The sequence below is a fragment of the Gilbertella persicaria genome (genome assembly GCF_025201335.1).
Source record: "Gilbertella persicaria strain CBS 190.32 chromosome Unknown B0P05scaffold_20, whole genome shotgun sequence".
Classification (NCBI taxonomy): Eukaryota; Fungi; Mucoromycota; class Mucoromycetes; order Mucorales; family Choanephoraceae; genus Gilbertella; species Gilbertella persicaria.
In genome coordinates, this window is record NW_026251981.1 from 103,728 (window position 1) to 124,289 (window position 20,562).

Genomic DNA, 20,562 nt, shown 5'->3' on the forward strand with positions numbered 1-20,562 from the left:
GAAACATTGTTTGTGTACTCCTGCTTCCAAGAGTAATTGTTTGATACACACAAAGGAACTTGGTGTTGGAGAAAAATCAAATATGAAAATTTCAAACATGATAGGCAAAGTGTTATTCTTTAAAAACCTGATTCTTCCAAAATGACTCGCATCAATAAAACGAGCGACGAAAGAGACAATCAGGTGCAAATCTGGGACACGCAAAGAAGTGAACATGTGTAGCTTCCATTGATTTTGTTGCACTCCGAGAGACCTTCGATGATTATGCTGCTTATGTTGGGCTTTCCAAATCTGCTGCTGCTGCTCTTTTCAATAGTTGTTTTTAACATCCCTAAAGCAGCTCTTAATATGATAGTTTTTTTTTTTTTTTTTTTTTTTTTTTTTTTTTTTTTTTGAGATTGTAACTTTCAGCCAAATTTGAAGAAAGTCTAATCGTTTATCAAATTTTTTCTTAGAGCACAGTACACATCATTGTACTTGATACCGACACTAACAGAAACCTCATTTAAACTTGTTTGAAAAAGTAATACTGATAAAATAAACACAGAGGCTAGAAAGTGCCTTTCTCAAACAGTATCTGTATAGATCAAGTTGTTCCGGACAACTGATAGAATGACAAATGCTATACAATCGTCTTTTTTTTTATTTCTTATTTTTCATGTTAGGTAATTGATTGCTACAATAAAGTCTAGAGCAACAATACATGACGTCTTTTTGCTTCAATCATGATGTTTACTTGGTTCTTGATTCATTGGAGTGTAGAGTATTTAAAGAGTCGTATGATGAACAAGAAAACACATCTTTCCTTTTTTTTAAGTATCTTTTGGAACACTCTTTAAAAATGCTGGTATAAAGTTGCACAAAAAAATAGAACAAGGTGAACAACTAAATACGCTGCATGATAGAAAAATTATGAGGTAAAAAAAACACATATACCTTATTCTTGTATGACTAAAAAAGAAATGCTTTGATGTAGTAATGGGCTATCTTCAGCACTTAATCTGAACGATTCTTCCACAAATTCACAAGCATTGCTCTTTAGTCATCCTGAACAATGGACATATTTGATTCATTTTTTAACAAGAAGTACCCTATCAATTATACTTTGATTCCAACTAGAATAAACTCCATCATCGAGAATATCTTTTTGCTAATATTGACGGTAATTAGACTTTGAAAAAGAAAAAGCCAGACAATTGAACACGGCTTGATTTATATCCACAGCCTGTATTACTAAACTGAAGCAAATGGCGGATATATACTTGATATACTTGGACGCATGTAGTCTATCATTTTAGCTATAGAATAAAAGACCATACGGAAAAGCGACTTGACGCTCACTGTTTTCAAACAACATTGCGTTTGTATAATTCCTACCAAGTAAAAGCTTTTTAAAAAGTTTTAGTATTTCAAGAACCTTTAGCGCAGAGTCTAATGGGGGGAATTTATATGGAATAAATTGAAAAACTATAATCATACATGCTCCTTTCAACTTTCGGAACATCTCCAAAAAAAAAAAAAAAAAAAAAAAAAAAAAAAAAAAACTCATTTTTTTATTATCTCAAGAGGTTCAAATGAACTTTCAATAAAGAAAAGAGGAACAGTATAATTTCTGCTTTCCAAATATCAGAAATACAGTAGAATCGCTTGGGATTATGCATATATGAGGGTACTACATGTTTTCATTTTTTGAAAGAGGTTGAAGAGCAAAATTATTTTTGTTCAGAATAAGGGCCAATCAAGCTAACCAAAGGAAAAGAGTGATAGGAAATACTTCGGCCAAATTGAGACATAGAAAGCGTGTTTGAATATTAATATCAAGTAATTATCATGAGTTTGAAGAAGTCTTTTGCTTGTATTCGTTTGTTTGTAGCACTGGCTAGCACTGATAATTTTTATTTCCGAGCTGATCGAACATTTGCATCGACTAAATAAAATGTCTATAACACTCTCTAGTTTTCAAACAGCGCACAACTCGCCAAAGACCCATCTTGACCTACCCTCCTAATGGCGAACGAGCCCCCCGTAGGTCTTTACGAATGAGCGAATCATAAGCGAAAGGTCAATAGAATCAGAAGCAATAGATGAATTTTGCAAACTAGTCATAGTTAGTAGCCCGTCTAGCCCCACTCCTCCTAATAGCGAACGAATCACTATAGGTCACTACAAACGAACGAATCGTAGGAGAAGGGCGGCTGAGTCAAAACTAGATGAGAGGAAATAGGTGGCAATAATAACAAAAAAAGCATCAATTTTTCTTTCGTAGGTGTAAGATTGGGCCATATACATTTTAAAATGAGAGTTTGGAATTGATTGACTCCTGTCAGATTTATGGAATTTGGCCTGTAAAGCGTGTCAACAACAACCAACGAGTTGCAGCAAAATATGTTTAGAATACTTGGAGAAAAAATGAAGGTGCGCTATAAAAGTATACATATTCTAAAACGATACCTTGATAAACCAGTGGATTACTTGACGCTTATAATGATTATAAACCTGTTTATACATGCATAGATACTTTATATACCTACAAACCATATTCACTAACATACAGGGTATTTTTTGGAGTCAGTTTGGACAAAAGAAAAGCGACATGTAAAAAATGACCCAAAATCTCTCGAATCCAAAAGGTACTGCTCATGAAAATCATCAAGCTGACAACTCTGAGCTTCCTTTAAGCATCCGATTCAATGTTCGTCAGACTATTGAAGAGGATCAATGCCATTCAATCATGTAACTTTTTTTTCTCTTTCTATCTATTTTATTTTATTTTAGTTTATTTTGTCTAGTATATTTCGTTTTATTTTATTGTCTTTCATTTTGATTGCACCCGCCTCTTCACTTTGACTATTACTCTTAGTGTACGCGGCTCAATCAATGAACACATTTTTTTTAAAAAAAAAGAGAGCTTCCTTTTGATGCTACAAGACAAAAAATGAAGCTATTGACCAGCATAAATACTCAAAATGCGTGTCAAAGGCTCTAGTTTTTGGCGGATATGTTTGCTTGCTAATCATGATATAAAAAAGACGAAATATGAGAGGAAAAACTCATAAGCACCTTTGCCTATTTGCTCAATACTTTAGCAGCAAACTTGGTGTTTCTCTTACATTGATAGACTCAGAAAGCAAAGACGTACAACTTTTGCCACTATACCAAAGCCATAAAACTGCATCTTTATGCAGTTCTCAGCAAAAGCTTGATTTCGGATGCGGCGGGAGAAGAGTCGAGTTGAATCGGTTTTCAATCTTCGCATGTAGCCATCCTGTATGTCCTATGTCCATTTAGTCCCATATTTGCATTGTGAATCGACCATGTTTTCACTCTTCCATGTTCTTAATCACTCTGAATAGCATATGATTGTTTCTGTAGGTTCATTACTAACAAGTTCTATATGTCACCTAAGTAGGTATTGATGTCTGCAGGGGCGACAGTGCCAGGCGTGTATAGTCGTTGGTAAAAGTCTTGAACGATGCACTTCATGCTTAGCGTTCCAGAATTTACTATGCCAGGATGAGGACCATTAAAGTATCTGAATCCAGACATGTATTGCTGTAACGTTCGTTTTTGATGTATCTGCTTCAGAAAAGGAATGTTTGTCTCACCATTTTTCTACCACCGGATTCCAGATTTAATGGTCGTAATTTGAGCAATCTCCTGTTGAGGCTTGTGGATCTGAGGGTCCAAAGGTGGAATGAGTTGCAACTTGACAGCTAAAGACGGTTTAGTTTTTAAGATACAATTTCGTTTTTTTTTCCTAAACGCCGTAGAGTTTGCTCTCTCCAGTTGTTATGACTGATTGCATATGATCTCACAACTTTTCTGGTTGCCAACTTGACTTGCTCCCATCGTTTTTGAGGTGAATTCTTACCAGCTCATTGCTCTTCCAATTTGTTGATTCTCTTCTCTAATGAAGCATGTAGCCTTTTGTGTGTTGCAAAAGTTGGGTTTCCTCTCTATATACCCGGACCAAATTTGGACATACCTAACACAAAATCAACTTGCAATATACTGTGATCGGTCCAAAATGCTAGTGACGAAGAGATATTGACTTGTATTAGTCCTTGCTGCATATCTTCGCCAACATAGATATAATCAATAGTAGAGAAAGAGAAACTATCCTTTGAGCGTCTTTGAAACGTGAGATTGTCCTCTAGATTGTTAATAGTCATAGCATTGGTAAATGATTGTTCTAGTCTAGGCCTCAATTGTGGGTAGGCGGTATAAGGTAGATCAGCAAGCCGTAAATGAGAGTAGTTGAAGTCTCCAGAGATGATCAGTTGGTATAAGGAGATGACATTTCTCAAGTCGTTTAGTATATTATGTAAATGATTGAAGAAGTTTTTGCCCTCTGAGAGGTCAGAGGCAGATGTATAAACGTTGAGTATATAAAATGCTTCAAAGAAGTGTTGTGATGCACCATTTTGCAAAGCTGGAAGCGAGCGGAAGATGAGAAGTGTGAAGTGTCAATGATGGATAGATTGAAACTAGGAGAAAGGCATACGATCCCCACATGGGGGGGGGTCCAAAAAGATGTCGAGTGTTTCAATACGGGATTGTGTATCCGCATGAGTCTCTTGGAAGTATATTATGTCTAGTTTTAAAAGTCTTAAGTATCGAATGTATTCTTTTTGTGTTTTAGGTTGATTCGTTTTCACTAAACTGTTTGCATTTAATGACGCATAGTGTAGTTGGAGTTCTTTAGTCATAAGGATATGGTGAGATATACTTGTTGATGGCCTGCAAAGGGGCCCGTCGAATGTATACTTTCTTCTAAACGGAGCAATTGTTGATAGAGTTCAGCTAAAGTGTTTTGGTCAGCCTCGTTCAATATTTCTTTTGTAGACCTTTGCTGTATTTGGTGGATCTGTTGAACCAATGCCTGTTTGCGATCCATCTGCATAGGTAATAAATCTTTTAAATCAATCATAGCGTCTCCCCTGACTCCATCTAATTTCATTGCTGAAACACTCTCTTCTTGTTCAGATTCATCTCTGTCACTGCCACTATTATGACCATCGTTTGGTACATAGTCTGAACCTTCCTCGTCACTCTCGCCATCTTCAGACATATCATCATTACTATCATTTCCTTTTTTAATTGAGTTTGGTCTCAAATTTTTCTTGGCCCTAGTCAAAGAAGCACGTTTGTCGTTTGGAACATACTTGGTCTTTAGTACTTCTGTTGAAGAGGCCAGTTGATCCGCTTTAGAAGCAGGTTGGGGCATTTCCTGAGAGGTCTGATTCTTAGGCGCTGGGGTCTTGCGCTTTTTTGATGGATTGATGGGTGCTTTTCGCGGGCACTCAAAAGATCGATGACCAAATAAATGGCAGTGATAGCAAATGATTCGTGCCTTGGACTTTTCACACTCAAACTTCGTGTGACCAGTCTAATGGCAATAACGGCACCAAGTGGGCATGTTATTCCATGTAGCATGGAGAATTTCATCCTTTCCCTCCCGCTAACGGATATTGTGAGCTAACTCCTGATACTTGATTTGGTCTTCTCCTGACTGTCTGGGAATACCAATGACAGCATAATCGGATCCCATAAAAAACCCAGTATTAGGTTCGGTTATAATGCCGACGTCAATAACTTGGCCGAAAGGAGATAAACTGACCTTTAGGCCTTCCAGAGCTTCGGATCTGGGTAACATTGATAGGTGAGACAGTTTGATATGGGGTCACCATCCAACTGTTACCGATGGCTTGGCACGGAATGATTCGCACCAAGATCATTGACATCATGTTGAGATTCAATATAAATCTCGAGATATCGAGCTGAACCATCTTTGAGAAAAGAACAAGCATGAAATGTAGGGCGTTGGGCTTTGATCTCTTGCAGACACTGAAGATCTGTGTATTGAGCTTTGACCTTGGTGATGTCAAGAAGAAAAGCATCCTTAGGTCTATATGATCTGTAAATTCTCGATTGTACTTTACCTAGTGAAGAAGATTTGTCGGGGTGGGTATCATTTACGTCCTTGTGCATCAAGGACACTCGAGTCTTCGCAGCTACTACTTGAGCATGCAATCGTTGTTTGCTAGTTTTTTTAGGCTTAGGAGTTGTTTCTAACTTCGCTTCCCGAGAAAAGTCTTGGGAGTTGGATCAGACCTGCATTAGCCCATTCCAAAGTTTTCTGATCGAGTTTTGTTTCTTCTTTCGTTTTCACGAACCTTCATGAATCCCCTATTGGTAAAAAAAATCATAAAACAGTCAAACCAACAATACCATTCGATTTCTGGACTCGAAAGAACATGTTTTAAATGAAAAAAGAGGCCATTTTGATAGTCTGGTTGTCAAGCAATGGTACATTAAAGATTGACTTGTTTAAGTTGTGATTTGGCCGTTTTTACTCTAGGGCTAGTTAATTTCGAACAAAAACTCAATGAAAACGATAAAGATCTTCTGCTTGAACCGATAACTATCAATATGCTTCAGGAAATGCCTACACGCAGTCCAAAACAAAGTAGCCCAGGTAGTGATGGCCTAGGTTATGTGTATATAAGTCTGCTTTTTGAGCTTCCTGTTTTAGATCCATTGCTATAACAACTGTACAACGATGCTCTTGTTCATGGGATTGTTTCACCATCTTGGAAAGACATTCGAGTAAGACTATTACCAAAGAAGGGCGATCTTAGCGACCTAAAGAACTGGAGGTCTATTTCGCTAATTAACTGCGATGCAAAAATCTTTACAAGGCTATTGACCAAACGCTTCGGTCGAATCATGCAAAAAATTATCAATCCTTATTAAACAGAATTTCTCAATGGCAGACTTATTGGCGATAATGGAATGTTGGTGCATCTGATCGTGTTCATGCAGACTATCTGATTCGAGTTTTGCATGCTTTTGGCTTTTCTCTCTCACTGATTGATAGCATTAATAGTCTGTTCTTTGATAATTCAATGTATATTAATGCTAATGGATTCTTCACTGAGCCAGTAAATCAGAAGCGAGGTCTACGACAGTGTGATCCTCTTTCACCAATGCTTTTAATCTCGCTTTGGAACCACTCCTACTACCTATTCTTCAAGACCCGTTGTACCAAGTTTACTCTTCTTCGAACTCCTCAAGAAGGTAACAGATCAGATGTCTAGCATATGCGGACGACATATGTCTCTTTGTACACGATTAAAATGGCTTTGTCCGTCTCCAAACTCACTTAAACAATTACGCTAAGATTTCTAAGGCAATCTTCAATCAGCATAAGACCGAAGCATTTTCATTAAGTGGTGATATTGTGTCTTCTTGATCAACCTTGTTAAGGCAACATCGAATAGACACTTGTTATTCCAAATTTTCTCCAACTACCCTGAGGTATTTAGGTTTCTACATGCCTTATACTAGTACGTAAAGGAGTTTTGTTCAGGGTATGTTACTTGACAAGGTATAAACAGTGCTTTAAGTTTTCTCACAACGACATTTGTCTCTGTGAGGAGGTACAATGATTACGAACACTCTCATCCTGTCCCAACTATGGTTCTGTCTGCGGCTTTTCCACCCGACTCAAGCCTTTTTAGAACAAATACGACGGTTGATATACAAGTCTGTCTGGCAAGAGATATATCCCAAGGTATCTTTCGACTAACTATGTATTCCCCGCCTACAAGAAGGCGTTGGTCTTCTAAACCCTGCATGTCAACATTTAGTACTCCAGATGAAGTGGCTTTTTGCTCTTTTTGATCGCGATCAGGGTAACACACTACTGCAGTGAGCGTTGAATCACCATCTGATGTTTATGTCTACCAACTCCTCTTTTCCTTCTCTACCTTTCTTTTCTCCAGTCTTGCGAAATTATGATATGTGCCATCAGCTCTCTATCATTCCTGTTATGTTTCAAGCATTTGACCATTTTGGGATTGACTTTAAACTACAGCGAGTGCCGATTCAAACATTATTACATCTCCCATTGATCACGATGTTCACTGACTTGCCTTCTGGTCACTGGCTTCATCGTCATACTGATACACCTGCAGCGATCTTCTTCAAGTTCAATGAGAACACACACTGGCTCCGTCTGCAAGTACGCACAGAGTACACAAAGCTTCCACTTCTATGTTACTCACTGTACAATGATGTGCTAATCCGACATTGCGCACAGCTCCAATATTTCTTGATACCCCCATCTATAATGAAGTAGAGCAGGTGAATGTTGAAGAAAATGATAAGCCATTAGTGGCCCAGTTGCACGACTCTCCTGTCTGGAGTCAATACACCTCAAAGGCTTATAGAATGCATAAATATGTTGGTGCATCCAATGCTCGACTAAATCTGCTCAATCTACTCTGATCCTCCACTATGCCATTGCCTTCAAAAACTCTTTGGTTCCAAGTGATTAACAAGAAAGTTCTTACAGGATTACGACTGTACACGATTAACCGGGTATCAGATAGCAAATGCAACATGTGTTCTTCTGGTACTGACTCGTTTGAGCACTTCATCATATACTGTCCTTTGGAATGGGCCATATGGATAGAGGTCCTTAGTTGCTTTTACCCGCGCCTGTACCTTTCCGCTAACTCAATACATGCCCTACTATGTCTCCAGTCCTGCCCCTCCTTCCTTCAGCCCAACAAACGACTTTTCACGGTCTTATCTGTCTGTCAATGGCGAATATGGTGCGCTTACTGGCGCTTTACCATTGACAAGCAACTTTTTAACCCTGAGTGGATCATATCTAACATTATTAGCTAGACATTGATTTTTTTACACCAACATCTTTTGATGATAAACGAACTTTAAGGCTTTCATTGAATGATTCTATATACTCCTTTTTTTAGAACTTCCATGTTACACCCCTCAGCGATGTGTAACTAAAAAAACACATCTTAAATAAAATATATTTTACAAAAAAAAATCTGATCCAACCGAAATGAGGAAGGACCATGTCTAGATACTTCTAAAGAAAAGAAAGCGAATTTACTAGGACAAAAAAAAAAGACTAAATATGAGCATTGCCTTCAAATTGGCATTCAAAGTTCATTGTATATTGCAGAAAGTACAAAAGAGGCCCCTTTCAGTGGATATTGACTAATAAGCGAATGATTTTTTTAGCGTCATTCGATTCACAAGAAGTAGACGAACAAATCTTACTATAACACTTAGTACTTTTGAGGTTGAGAAGAGCAGCTTTGGATATGAGAAACGGTGATTCAACTAGGTAATATCGTTTTATTTCAGTTCTCTGATTTCTGCATGTTTTAACATGGCACTGCATTTGAAGCTTTATGCAGATGAAAAGCAGCTCTACATCATTTTAAATATTTTTTTTTTTTTTTACTTATAAAAATGTGGGGGAAAAGAGAAACCGAGTTGGGAAGAGAGAGAAAACATCCAAACCAGTGATATTGCAGGACGTCAAAATGACCTTATTTAGTACAGGTTACACCATACCACGTTATATATTTCGTGTGTGTGTGTATGTGTGTGTGTGTGTGTACGCACAAACATCTTATGCTCATTCTCGTTATCAATCAAGGGAGAGATTCTACTGGTTGATGAATAACTAAATCAGGCTTATCTTTGATACAATAAGGCGTAATTATTTGTAGAACATGAAAATTCTCTTAAGATTTAATATAGAAAGTGTTTGTTGGGATACTCTTGGACGGTTTTTTTTCTTCCCGAGCAAGAAATGACCCTGTTTCGTTTTATATAATCTAAGCAGCGTAATCAAAGAATAAAAGGGTTTAAAAACATTATTCAAGTTAGAATAAAGTTAGCTTTCTAACTTTGATTAGTTTGAAAACAAGTGAATTGACCTTATGCAGGGTTTACTTTGGGCTACCTTGAAAGACATATTAATCTTACGCCGTAAGTTTTTTATAGTACCTTTTCAAATAAATGTGAGGAAACGCTTAAAACAACTCTTCTGCTTTCTTTTGATCTGTTTGCGTACCTCCTACTTTGTTTCTTTGTCCATTCTGTTTATTGCTTCAGTTTTCTTTTTCCTGTTATGTGGCCAAGCAGACGGAAAATGGTGAATTAGCTGGAAAACCCTAATTCTTTAAACTCTGAATATTGTTTTAAACCATTCAAAAGTTTATCCTAACGCCACAGACATTCTTAAAGGAACACTCTAGATATTATACAGTTGTTTTGATGTTGCAAACACATCAAGCGAGAGGAAGAGAATAAAATAGATTGCAAGTCTTCATTTCTTTATAGTGTTTATATCTATCTATTTAACATCTTTCCTTTCTTTACAATATGATGTTCCTTCTCTCTTTCTCTGCATAACACTCAAATCCATTGTCCATTCCGTCAAAGACGCTATTGCAGTTATTCAATGAATCGTCCTAACACGTGTAGACAAACAATTTTAAATATTGACACGGTGTCACATGTTGACGCTCTTGCTTCGAACAAAGTTACCGCACTCTCCCATAAAGACATGACTCCCCCACTTACTAATGTGACCAATATATGAGGAGTTACAAACCAGAATTTAGTAACCATGAGAATTATACAATGCTATGCCAATGAATGACTAGAAATACCAAAGAATCAATGAAAAGCAGTATGTGTTTTAAAGACAAAAATGATGTATTTTAAAAAGAAAAGCAGAGATTCTTTCGCAACAATTCAAATAATAAACGTAAAAAAATGATTTCTAGATTATAAAAGTCTCACTCTTATATACGAGTATGTAAATCAAGTATAAAATAGTTTAAATGTCAAATATGCTACGATCAATCAGAGACTTGTCTTGAATTCATTTGTTTGGCCATATTTCAACAATACATTAAAAAAACTAATCTAAAAAGGTCAAAGGATAAATCAGGAACTACATTTTTGTGGGAAAAGCTTTCAAATTACATTCTGTAGTTGGAAAAATCACAGACGTAATTAATTTACAAATTAAGTAAAACAAACTTAAAATCTGGGGGACAAACTGGAGAAAATCCTAATTTCACTGTATATTTTTAATTTTTTTCTCAGGGCTACCAGCCCTCCCCCGCTTTTTTTTCACGCCGACATGCTCGTTACATTAGTAAATGTGGAGTCATGAAGTGTGGGAGAGTGCGGTAATTCTAATTATTTGAAAAGAAAAATCAGGTTTTTTTTTCATTATTTTCTTTCTCTTTTTTCTTTTTTATTCTTGTAATAAATAGGACCCCTTTTTTTTTATATATGATGTCCGATTACAATAACAATAATTTTTCGCTGCAAAAAGATGCAGCAAAGACAGTTCAACTTTACCATCATGAGCAGGTCCCATTTCATTCGTTTTCACGTCAATCAATAAGCACCAATAGTAATAACAATAGCAACAATAATAATAATATGATGACCAGCATCAACTTGACTTCACCACTTATGAGCAACACAAAGCAAGAATCTCAACAGCAACAACAACAACAAAACCCTGCTTCAGGGGATCTTCAAGAAATCATTTATAGTTATCAATCACAACCCGAACTATTGCGATTGATTCTATTAAGTAAACTTGAAGAAGACAAAAGACGAGCAGAAGAAGCCAAATTGAGGGCTAAAGAACTTGATCTCTTGTTAATTCAGCAACAGCAGCAGCAACAGCAACAACAGCAGCAAATTTTGAACAATAATAACACTCATCAAATTGGCAATACAAACGATACTGCAAACAATAATGATCCCACTATGTCTCTTTCTTCTTCATTTCCACAACATACGACAAATTTTAATATACAACCTACACCACCTATGAGTAGCAGTTCTTCTACAGATGGACGAATGTTCAATCATTTGAGACGCACAAGCCTAGATGCCATTTTGTCATCCCCCACGCATTGTGCACCTAACCATCCATTAATGCCACAGCAACATAGACGGGATTCTACGATTGGTTCATCATTTACTGGTAGTGCTGATTCCGATGAATTTGACGACCGCACATTTTCTCCAATCCCCACATCAAATACCCCAGTCTCCGCATCATCCCTTCTACATATGGAAAGGTAAGGAAATTCCCGTCTACCCCACGATATACTCCTTCTTTCCCCGAGTCAGAACCCTTGTCCCGAGAAATTAAATTACTAATATAAACTTTAAATATATAGTTACCATACTGCTGCAGTCATGTCGTCACTACACAACACTAACAATAAGCAACATCCTCTCTCTCCAGATTATCGCCTTGAAAATGATGTATTTGCACAACAACAACAACAACAACATCAACAGCAGCAATACCATCATCCTCATTTAGAGCATAGACCTTCTTCTTCTTCCTCTTTAGCTACGACTACAACCACAGCTAACAGTGCTCATATGCGATATGATTTCCCTCCTAGACCTCGTAGACGAAGAGAAATGCAAGCTATTACAAAAATTGTCGAAACACGAGAGTATCCATATGTTGATGGCTATTTTTGGAAGAATAACGGTAACACTGTACAAAAGAAGACGGGCAATAAAAGTGTATATTATAAGTGCTCCAACAGTAACAAGGTAATAAAAAAAACGTATGATATTATGATGTTAAACTTGTATTGAACAGGGCTGCCCAGTAAATAAGACTGTGACATGGAAAGACCATGGTGAATATCTTATTAAATACAGAGGAGAACACTTGCCTGATTGCAACAAGGTACAACGTATTGTGGATGTTTAAAAACAACAAACTTTTTTTTTAAAAAAAAAAAAAAAAAAAAAAAAAACTTATGATCTATTACAACTATTATGCTTTATTACGACTCAACAAGGACAGCTCCCACTATGTAACATACGCTATGATATTTATTATGACAAATCTCTTTTTTTTTCCTCTGTATTTTTAATTCATATCCAAACTGGATTTGGACATACCTTTTATATTTGTAATGTATTATCGTCGGCATAAAGCAAACAGATTTTTTCTTTTTCTTTTTTCAGTAATGGACTTTGTTTTTTCAACCTATTTATTGTTACAGCGCAACTTTATGTTTCGACCTATAGAGTCAGTCAGGACAGAAACAAGGTATATCCATTTGACCAATCAACTAGAAGCGATAATTAAAACGCCCATGCACTTAATTTCTACAAATTTAAAGGGGCTAAAACTGCAAAGTAAGCTCATGGACGAATACTTGCAAGTCAACTGTCAATTAGGAAAATTGAGCTATAATTTTAAAGAACATTTTGTACTTGAAAACAGAGACATGTATTATTAGGATTAGTGTAAAGAAATGCACTTTTTTCTTGATGTTCTAGAAGAAAAAAGCAAAGTGCAGAAACACAAAGATTTCTTCTGAAAGATGCTAATCTCACTACAAGATATGCTATGATTTTCCTCTTTTCTAACACTTTTGATTACTTGATGCTTAATATGTTTAGCAGGTTGATGTGTCAATTGATAAGGATAATCCTTCTTGCTTGCGTTTCTTGAAAGAGCTATACAATTTTAACATTTGAAGGAGTCTAAGAATGTTTTAATTGATCTCTTGTTGACTGAAGCATCAAACAATTTTAAGCAACAGTTAATTCAGGAACAAAGAATTGATCCTGTTTTTGTCTTTCTTTTAGATCGCTCTAGCACTAAGAGTTGTTTTCTTTTTAGAAGGCGTACCCCTTTCTAGCCCATCCCATGCAATCATGCTCCTATCTCGAAAAAAGAGCAATGAAACAGAGCTTTCATATCAACACAATAAGCGAAGGAGAGCGTTTAATAATTGCTTCTCCTTGTAAGCACGGTGAACAAGGAATATTTTGGTTCGGATAATCCAATCTAATTCGAAAGGTTATTTTCTAGTAACACAATGATCTTCTTTGACTGTCATACTCTATTGTGTAGCATGACTTATGCTGAGTGTGGCAACCTGAGGCGAGATAAAAGTTCGGAAATTTGTCTTTACAGAATATGTGAAATCAAAACCATTTTCTGTTGAGAACTTTGCAGAATTTTTCATTGTTGAAAAAAAAAAAAAAAAAAAAAAAAAGTCTTGTATCTATGCCCTTGTACACACATAAAATGATAGAGGCACAAATACACAATCTTTGTTTATTCACCTGAAGTACCATGATCTCTCTTTTTTGAGTCTATGTGTATTGATCGTGCTCTGAATGTGGGTCTTTAAAGAATTGTAACTTGTCAATTTTATGATATGTAATTGTGATACAAGCAATATGTACAACACTCTAGAGTAAACAAAAGTATTCAGTGGGTATTTGAAACACCACCATTCAATTTTGTTTTTTCTTTGATTTTTTTGACGCAATGACAACAGTTACGAAACAGCTGTCGTTATAAATCGATATCGGATCAAAGAACTTTACCAATGATACGTTGTATTTAGCGTACTAGTGTAAAATGCCTTTTAAAGTAATTCTTTCATTAGCAGAAAAATTCTTTGATATAAACAAGCTCAAAGTAAAAAGAGAGCCCATGCGTGACCAATATTGGTTACATTGGCCTACTGATCAACAATCTTAATGAAAGGTTACTAAAAAGAATAAAGAAAGCCTTTTTTGTTGCATAGAAGAGGCGATTGAAAAAAAAGGACAATAGATTGCACTATATAAATCTTCTTTTCATTCATCCCTCTCTTTTTTTTTCTTTACTACTCTTCCTTCTTTTATCATGACTGGTCTCAAGACATTTATTTGCATTGCAGCATCTATTCTGATTTTTCAGTCTTCTGTAAATGCTGTACCTCTTCAACAAAACCGTGCACTTGTCAAAAGAGGATCCAAATTAAATGGCAAATTTCTTCATATCACAGGTAAGATTTGTAGAAAAAACTTGCATACATATGCTAAACCAAGACCATAGATATTCATATTGATCCTAACTATAAAGAAGGTGCTGATCCTCGCAGTTTATGCCATACGTACGGAAAGAAAAGATCAAGCGAGAGTGGCAAATTTGGTGCGTTAGGCACTGATTGTGACTCGCCTGTGCCTCTTGTGAGAGCTACATTTGACTTTCTCAAGAACGAAATTAATGATATTGATTTTATTATCTATACTGGTGATACAGTACGACATGTAAGCATCCAATTTCAATCTGTATTTAATTTGTGACACCATGCTTAATTTTGCTTTTTCTATAGGATCGAGATGATAATTTACCTAGAACACAAGATGAAGTCCTTGATGGTCATAAATCTGTTATGAAATACTTTCAATCTGCTTATGATACCAAATACGTACCTTATGTGAGTTAAATATGATGTGTATGCATACACTAACATGTCAATGATAGGTGCCTACGATTGGTAACAATGATGTCTTTGACCACAACGATGTCAAAATCAACGACAAAATTTTTGGTCATCTTGAGACTATTTGGGAGCCCCTTGGCCTTAACTTGACTGACGAATTTAATTCTGGAGGCTACTTTGTTCAACAAGTGATTGATGATCAGTTGAGCATTATTAATTTGAACTCTATGTATTTCTTTGAAAAGAACAATGAGGCCTCTGATTGCGATAAGAGCGATAGTCCTGGTGCAATTCAGTTGAAATGGTTAGAGAAAACATTGAAAAGCTTTAGTGAAAAAGACGGACATCAAGCTTATATCATGAGTCATGTTCCTCCTATTGACGATGATGGTTCCAAGCTTTACAAGTCGACTTGTTACAAGCAATATTTTAATTTGCTCGGTAAATACTCAGGTGTCATTGCTGGTCATTTCACTGGACACACCAATAGTAAGTATATATATATATATATATTGTAAAATTAATATTTTTAACGCATGTCTTTAGACGACAATCTAAATGTGGTTGTTCCCGGGAAAAAGGATAACTATGATTTTATTGCTGCCGGTGGAAAGAAACTAAACAAAAAGGACGTTGATAGTGCTGGCGTTGCTCTCTTTAATTCACCCTCTATTATTCCTGTTAACAATCCTGCTCTTCGTGTTTATTCCTATGATGTGAGTGGTAGCGATTATCCTGTAGGCACCATTCGTGATTGGGAACAATACTATGTTGATCTAGACAAGGCAAACAATGATGGCTCTGTCAAGTTTGAACTTGAATACACAGCATCCAAGCTATACAATGTAAATCATTTCGACGGCAAAGGGGTCGGCCAAGCTGTCTTGAATCTTGCAGACGATAAAGACGCTCGCAAGTTATATAAAAAATACATTTCTGTTTCTGTTTGATGACTATACCAACATATATTACTTCCTCTAACATAGAATAATTATTTCAATAAACATGGATATTTCTTGTTGCATAAGAGAGATCTCTTAAATGCAACTTGAGTAAGCCACAGTGACCTCTAATTCTTTAACACCCATTTTTTTTGATTTTCAATCTCGGTTTAATATTTTTTCTCTCTTTTAGCTTTTTTGTCTATTATTTATACCAAGAATGTTACGTACAGTGTAAGCAATAAGACACATTTTAACATAAGGCCTGACATTTGTTATAGTAAGCCTAAAAATGCCCGTGCTAAACGTTTCTTGAAGAACCGTGAAGCCAAAGTCCATGAAAACCCCAAGAACAGCTTGATTGTGCGGGGATCTACAACCAGTCAAGTGATCAACGATGCTTTGAAAGATCTCGTAAGGATCTCGATCATAAGCGAGGCACCATGACTCACAATTCTGTAGTATGCTTTGAAACGTCCCAATGCTGTTCATTTTACCAAAAAGAATGAACTCAAACCTTTTGAAGACGAAGAAAAACTCGAATTCTTTTCTCAAAAGAACGATTGTGCCTTCCTTGTTGTCGGTACACACACAAAAAAGAGACCTCACAACTTGATTTTCGCCCGTATGTTTAATCACCAAGTGTTGGATATGTATGAATTCGGCATTGAAAACCCCAAGTCTATGTCTTCTATTCCTGTATGTAGTTGATTTATACAAGCTTTATTTCTAACTCTTCTTCTTATAGGGTGCTAAATGTTCTTTGGGTTTGAAACCATTGATGGTCTTCCAAGGTGATCGCTTTGAATCTGACGAAACTTGCAAACACATTAAGAATCTCTTTTTGGACTTTTTCAATGGTGAGGAATCAGATGCTATTAATTTAGGTGGTTTGGAACATGTCGTGAGTTTGACAGCTACACCTGACGATCGTATCTTATTCCGTACCTATTTGATTCAAATGAAGAAGAGTGGGTTAAAGACACCTCGTGTGGAATTGGAAGAGATGGGTCCCAGTTATGATTTGAAGATTAGACGTACTACATTACCCAAGCCTGATCTTTGGAAGGCGGCTTGTAAGGTTCCTAAGGAAGTGAAGCCCAAGAAGGTCAAGAACATTGAAGTGGATGAAATGGGTGATAAATATGGCCGTATTCATCTTGGTAAACAAGATTTGAGCAAGATTCAAACAAGAAAGATGAAGGGTTTAAAGAAGAGAAGTGCTGATGACGACGAAGAAACCCTTTCAAAGAAGCAAAAAGTCGACCAAGAATAATAGTTAGACATCCATTTTACCATGCATTTTTTTCTTTTCTTATTCTGTAAAATACATACATATACACATAATTTATTTAGAAAAAGAAGCTGTTTATTGCATGAGATATATATTTACTTGCTGAGTTATTTAAATATGTTTATACAAAAGGGGGGAGAGAGTCTAAATTACACAAAAAGAGGTTTTTAATAAATGAGCGATCGAGCCCATTCATCACCCACAGATATCAACTCAAATGTATAGTCAGCAGGCTCAATGCTCTTGTTAGTGGGATTGGAGGATGAAGATGCACTTGGAGTGCCTACTGCTCCCACTGCTGCCGCTGCTGCTGCTACTGCTGCTGCAGACACAGATCCTGAGGGTGATGAATGTGAACTAGTTTGTTGTTGATAGCATGCATCAAATGCAAATTGACCTGAAATCATAAGGTTATTATGGAACGGTGATGCACGTCTCTCAGGAGAAACAGAGCCATAACCAGACCGGGTTTCAAGCACATCTGGATGACCATACAGATCCATGGTATTGGGAGTGATTGTGCCACTGGTCTCTCCATCTTTATGACAGAGATCACTGATAGCCGAGAATGCAGACGCATAAGTTGAAGGTATGGATATACTACCCATATTGACATGGCTACTATTGTTTGTAGTCGGTTGAAGTGTAAGGTCCACCAATCGAGCAAAATTGTGCAGGTCGCGCATAGGAATACGTTCGACAATCATACGTACATCTTCTAAACTCTTTCTAAACTGTATCTTGGCCCCTTCTACAATGTCCAGTCGAGGATTGTCGAAATCTGTAGCATGAGTTAAAGCAGCAAAGACACTAGAAAAGGTAGAAATGGCAAAATTATACATAAGGTGTGGGTGTTGAACTGTAAGTGATACAATGTGTGTGATTGTATTGGCCAAAGTACGCCGACGCTCTCGATGCAATTGCTCGTCCTGATAGCGACAACACATAATAAGCGATAACTCTAAATCATAGCATACTAAATGCAGGTTAGACACCACTGCTGAGGAAGGTATGTGAGGAAGATAACGTGCTACGCCAGGATTCGTGGCTGGTGTAGTCCATTTTAATTCAGTTGGCAGCATTTCTCTCCATTGATGAATGGCGTCTAAGAACTGTAGGATTTGGTTCTCTTCATTCATGGTCCATAAGCTCAAACTCTTGATGTTGTAAGTAAAGAAATGAATCACTTTTTCCATCAACATCATGAGCCTACACAACTGATTAAAACCCTCTAGCACAAGTCGTTCTTGAATTGAATCTTCTGGCAGTGGTGTTGGAAAATCAAGTGCAACATCTTTTGATTTGATCATCCATGGTCTTTCCATTGTACAACTCTCTAGTTTATCCATCACAAAGCAAGTCCAAAGTACGCGTTTACGTAGTTCGATATCAAATTGAGACATTTGACTGCTATAGTTGGCTGTATGTAGCCCTAGTTCAAAGCACATTCGAATAGCCATGCCACTATACATCCAAGCACGACTGGAACGTACTTTTGCACCTCCATTTTTCTTGCAATCACTATCGTACAGAGCCATGTAAAGTAAAGCAATTACAGTTGAAATACGAGGTACACCAAGAAAATCATCCACCAGACGTCGTGCACGGTTATAAAACAAGTCGCCTTGAGTGGATGGATCATTGGATTCTGAACGGAAAGCGGGATTATTGATACGTTTAGCCGCATGTGCATAGATGATATTTAGCAAAAGAGGTGTGATAAGTGGTCCTTTCACTTTAAGCTGATCATAAAACATAGATCTTGATAAAGTAGGTAGAATGTGATAGCATTCATCAAAGAATACCTTGATTAAATGTTCCTGTGTAGACCGTGATGGCATATCAATTGACGATGTATAATAGTTTGGCAAGTGTGGCTCAGGTGTCCAGCGGATGAATTCACCATAACTACGCCAAGGTGTTACATTTTCCTTGCCCAGTTTCGAAGTATCGTGGTGTAATGTCAAACGAACCAGCCCATCTGTGAGCTGTTCAATCATTTTATCAGGGCGTGTTGCTGGTTGAGACGAAGATGGGTTCGATAATGGGGATATATGATCTTCATTATGGCAAGCAAATAAATTGTCTGGTTTGTCGGCAACAAATATTTTGTTGTCATCATTAATACTCTGTTTCTTTAATTGATCGTTCATGTCTTGTAAGTAAGACTCTGCTATGGCCGAGACATCGGGTTGTGGTTCATTGACCGGATCAAGTCGAATGTAGGTTTCGTCTGGATTTTTCAGATACATACATTTACGTCTTCTTGCTGTTGAATATTAGCCAACGCTATCTATATAAATCTATATCTACCTTTACACTATAGAACAACGTTAGATATAAATGAGAATGATAATGACTATTTACCTGCATACATGGCTGTTTTCCATCACACTAAATGATCATTAGATTTTTCTCGGGAAAAAAACCGTAATAAATCTCGTACCTTTATTTTTTTCATTCTGCATGGGTGGCAAGCACGTCCAACCTTGAGACGTTTATGTCTGCTGTCATCTATTGATTGCAGGTCAGCATCAGGTCATATATATATATGCAACTTTATAGAAAAATACCTCTCAGTGGTAGTTCAAGTGTAGCAAACATAGTGTTCGAAATACAGAAACAAAGAAACAACAAAAAAGAGAGACTGAGAGTAGAGAAGGAAGGAGAGAGAGAGAGAGAGAGAACAATATAATAGAGCAAATATTAAGAGCTCTTTTGCTATGAATAGGTCCTTTTAGGTCACACATTTTTTTTTTTTTACCCCATTCAAAAATTCATTGGATGAGCATTCAAGGGAGTCATAATGGTGAATTTTTTGTTGTGAAAAAAGTCTCACCATTGACTATTTGCACACATAGGTAAATATACACACACATTTATAAGTATGGTATATTTAGGACTATTGCAAATATACAAAATGTCTATATATGCCTCAAAACATCACAGCCCAACATTGTCAAGACCAATTGTTGGATTTTTTTTTTTACATTCCGATATACTGCTAAACTGTAAAGTACTATTTTCGCTTTTAAGTGCACAAATGACTAACAATAATAATATATAAAAAAAGTTCGATAAAGCCAATTCTTTTGTTATTCCGTAAACCATTAATAGCAAGATGACACCAAAAAAAGGAAAGGAGAGAGCTTTGTCAAAACTATCATTAACAAGAGCAATAAAAGGTTTAGTCATTCATTGG

General features: G+C 36.6%; 6 protein-coding genes across 6 annotated transcripts; 4 read left to right on the plus strand and 2 right to left on the minus strand.

The window, feature by feature from the left end:
• Window positions 1-5,461: 5,461 nt before the first annotated feature.
• Window positions 5,462-5,991, minus strand: B0P05DRAFT_587210 (uncharacterized protein; the record flags this gene model as incomplete). Its single annotated transcript, XM_051582568.1, has 2 exons — window positions 5,462-5,645; window positions 5,702-5,991. The coding sequence occupies 2 exons, from the start codon at window positions 5,989-5,991 to the stop codon at window positions 5,462-5,464; spliced, it is 474 nt and encodes a 157-aa protein (XP_051434771.1).
• Window positions 5,992-11,084: 5,093 nt separating this feature from the next.
• Window positions 11,085-12,158, plus strand: B0P05DRAFT_541916 (uncharacterized protein). Its single transcript, XM_051578244.1, has one exon. The coding sequence runs from the start codon at window positions 11,137-11,139 to the stop codon at window positions 11,944-11,946; it is 810 nt and encodes a 269-aa protein (XP_051434772.1). The 5' UTR covers window positions 11,085-11,136; the 3' UTR covers window positions 11,947-12,158.
• A 12-nt stretch (window positions 12,159-12,170) lies between these two features.
• Window positions 12,171-12,642, plus strand: B0P05DRAFT_541917 (uncharacterized protein). The gene is made up of 2 exons (XM_051578245.1): window positions 12,171-12,435; window positions 12,485-12,642. The coding sequence occupies exons 1-2, from the start codon at window positions 12,256-12,258 to the stop codon at window positions 12,596-12,598; spliced, it is 294 nt and encodes a 97-aa protein (XP_051434773.1). The 5' UTR covers window positions 12,171-12,255; the 3' UTR covers window positions 12,599-12,642.
• A 1,866-nt stretch (window positions 12,643-14,508) lies between these two features.
• Window positions 14,509-16,206, plus strand: B0P05DRAFT_541919 (Metallo-dependent phosphatase-like protein). Its single transcript, XM_051578246.1, has 5 exons — window positions 14,509-14,684; window positions 14,735-14,949; window positions 15,015-15,119; window positions 15,167-15,614; window positions 15,672-16,206. Exons 1-5 carry the CDS (start codon window positions 14,543-14,545, stop codon window positions 16,073-16,075), a joined length of 1,314 nt encoding a protein of 437 aa, XP_051434774.1. The 5' UTR covers window positions 14,509-14,542; the 3' UTR covers window positions 16,076-16,206.
• Window positions 16,207-16,270: 64 nt separating this feature from the next.
• Window positions 16,271-17,410, plus strand: B0P05DRAFT_541922 (ribosome production factor 2). Its single transcript, XM_051578247.1, has 4 exons — window positions 16,271-16,300; window positions 16,348-16,480; window positions 16,529-16,765; window positions 16,815-17,410. The coding sequence occupies exons 1-4, from the start codon at window positions 16,287-16,289 to the stop codon at window positions 17,340-17,342; spliced, it is 912 nt and encodes a 303-aa protein (XP_051434775.1). The 5' UTR covers window positions 16,271-16,286; the 3' UTR covers window positions 17,343-17,410.
• B0P05DRAFT_541925 (fungal-specific transcription factor domain-containing protein) lies at window positions 17,411-20,161 on the minus strand. The gene is made up of 5 exons (XM_051578248.1): window positions 19,934-20,161; window positions 19,807-19,874; window positions 19,728-19,754; window positions 19,674-19,680; window positions 17,411-19,629 (listed from the first exon to the last, which is right to left on the minus strand). Exons 1-5 carry the CDS (start codon window positions 19,962-19,964, stop codon window positions 17,528-17,530), a joined length of 2,235 nt encoding a protein of 744 aa, XP_051434776.1. The 5' UTR covers window positions 19,965-20,161; the 3' UTR covers window positions 17,411-17,527.
• Between the last annotated feature and the right edge of the window lie 401 nt (window positions 20,162-20,562).

Coding starts and splice junctions, on each gene's coding strand:
- B0P05DRAFT_541916 (XM_051578244.1), top strand. CDS start 11,137: ATGATGTCCGATTACAATAACAATAATTTTTCGCTGCAAAAAGATGCA.
- B0P05DRAFT_541917 (XM_051578245.1), top strand. CDS start 12,256: ATGCGATATGATTTCCCTCCTAGACCTCGTAGACGAAGAGAAATGCAA. Junction 12,436..12,484: donor AGTGCTCCAACAGTAACAAG/GTAATAAAAAAA, acceptor TGTATTGAACAG/GGCTGCCCAGTAAATAAGAC.
- B0P05DRAFT_541919 (XM_051578246.1), top strand. CDS start 14,543: ATGACTGGTCTCAAGACATTTATTTGCATTGCAGCATCTATTCTGATT. Junction 14,950..15,014: donor CTGGTGATACAGTACGACAT/GTAAGCATCCAA, acceptor CTTTTTCTATAG/GATCGAGATGATAATTTACC. Junction 15,120..15,166: donor ATACCAAATACGTACCTTAT/GTGAGTTAAATA, acceptor TGTCAATGATAG/GTGCCTACGATTGGTAACAA.
- B0P05DRAFT_541922 (XM_051578247.1), top strand. Junction 16,481..16,528: donor ACGATGCTTTGAAAGATCTC/GTAAGGATCTCG, acceptor ACAATTCTGTAG/TATGCTTTGAAACGTCCCAA. Junction 16,766..16,814: donor AGTCTATGTCTTCTATTCCT/GTATGTAGTTGA, acceptor TTCTTCTTATAG/GGTGCTAAATGTTCTTTGGG.
- B0P05DRAFT_541925 (XM_051578248.1), bottom strand. CDS start 19,964: ATGTTTGCTACACTTGAACTACCACTGAGAG. Junction 19,875..19,933: donor ACTTGAACTACCACTGAGAG/GTATTTTTCTAT, acceptor TGCAATCAATAG/ATGACAGCAGACATAAACGT. Junction 19,755..19,806: donor GCAGAATGAAAAAAATAAAG/GTACGAGATTTA, acceptor ATGATCATTTAG/TGTGATGGAAAACAGCCATG.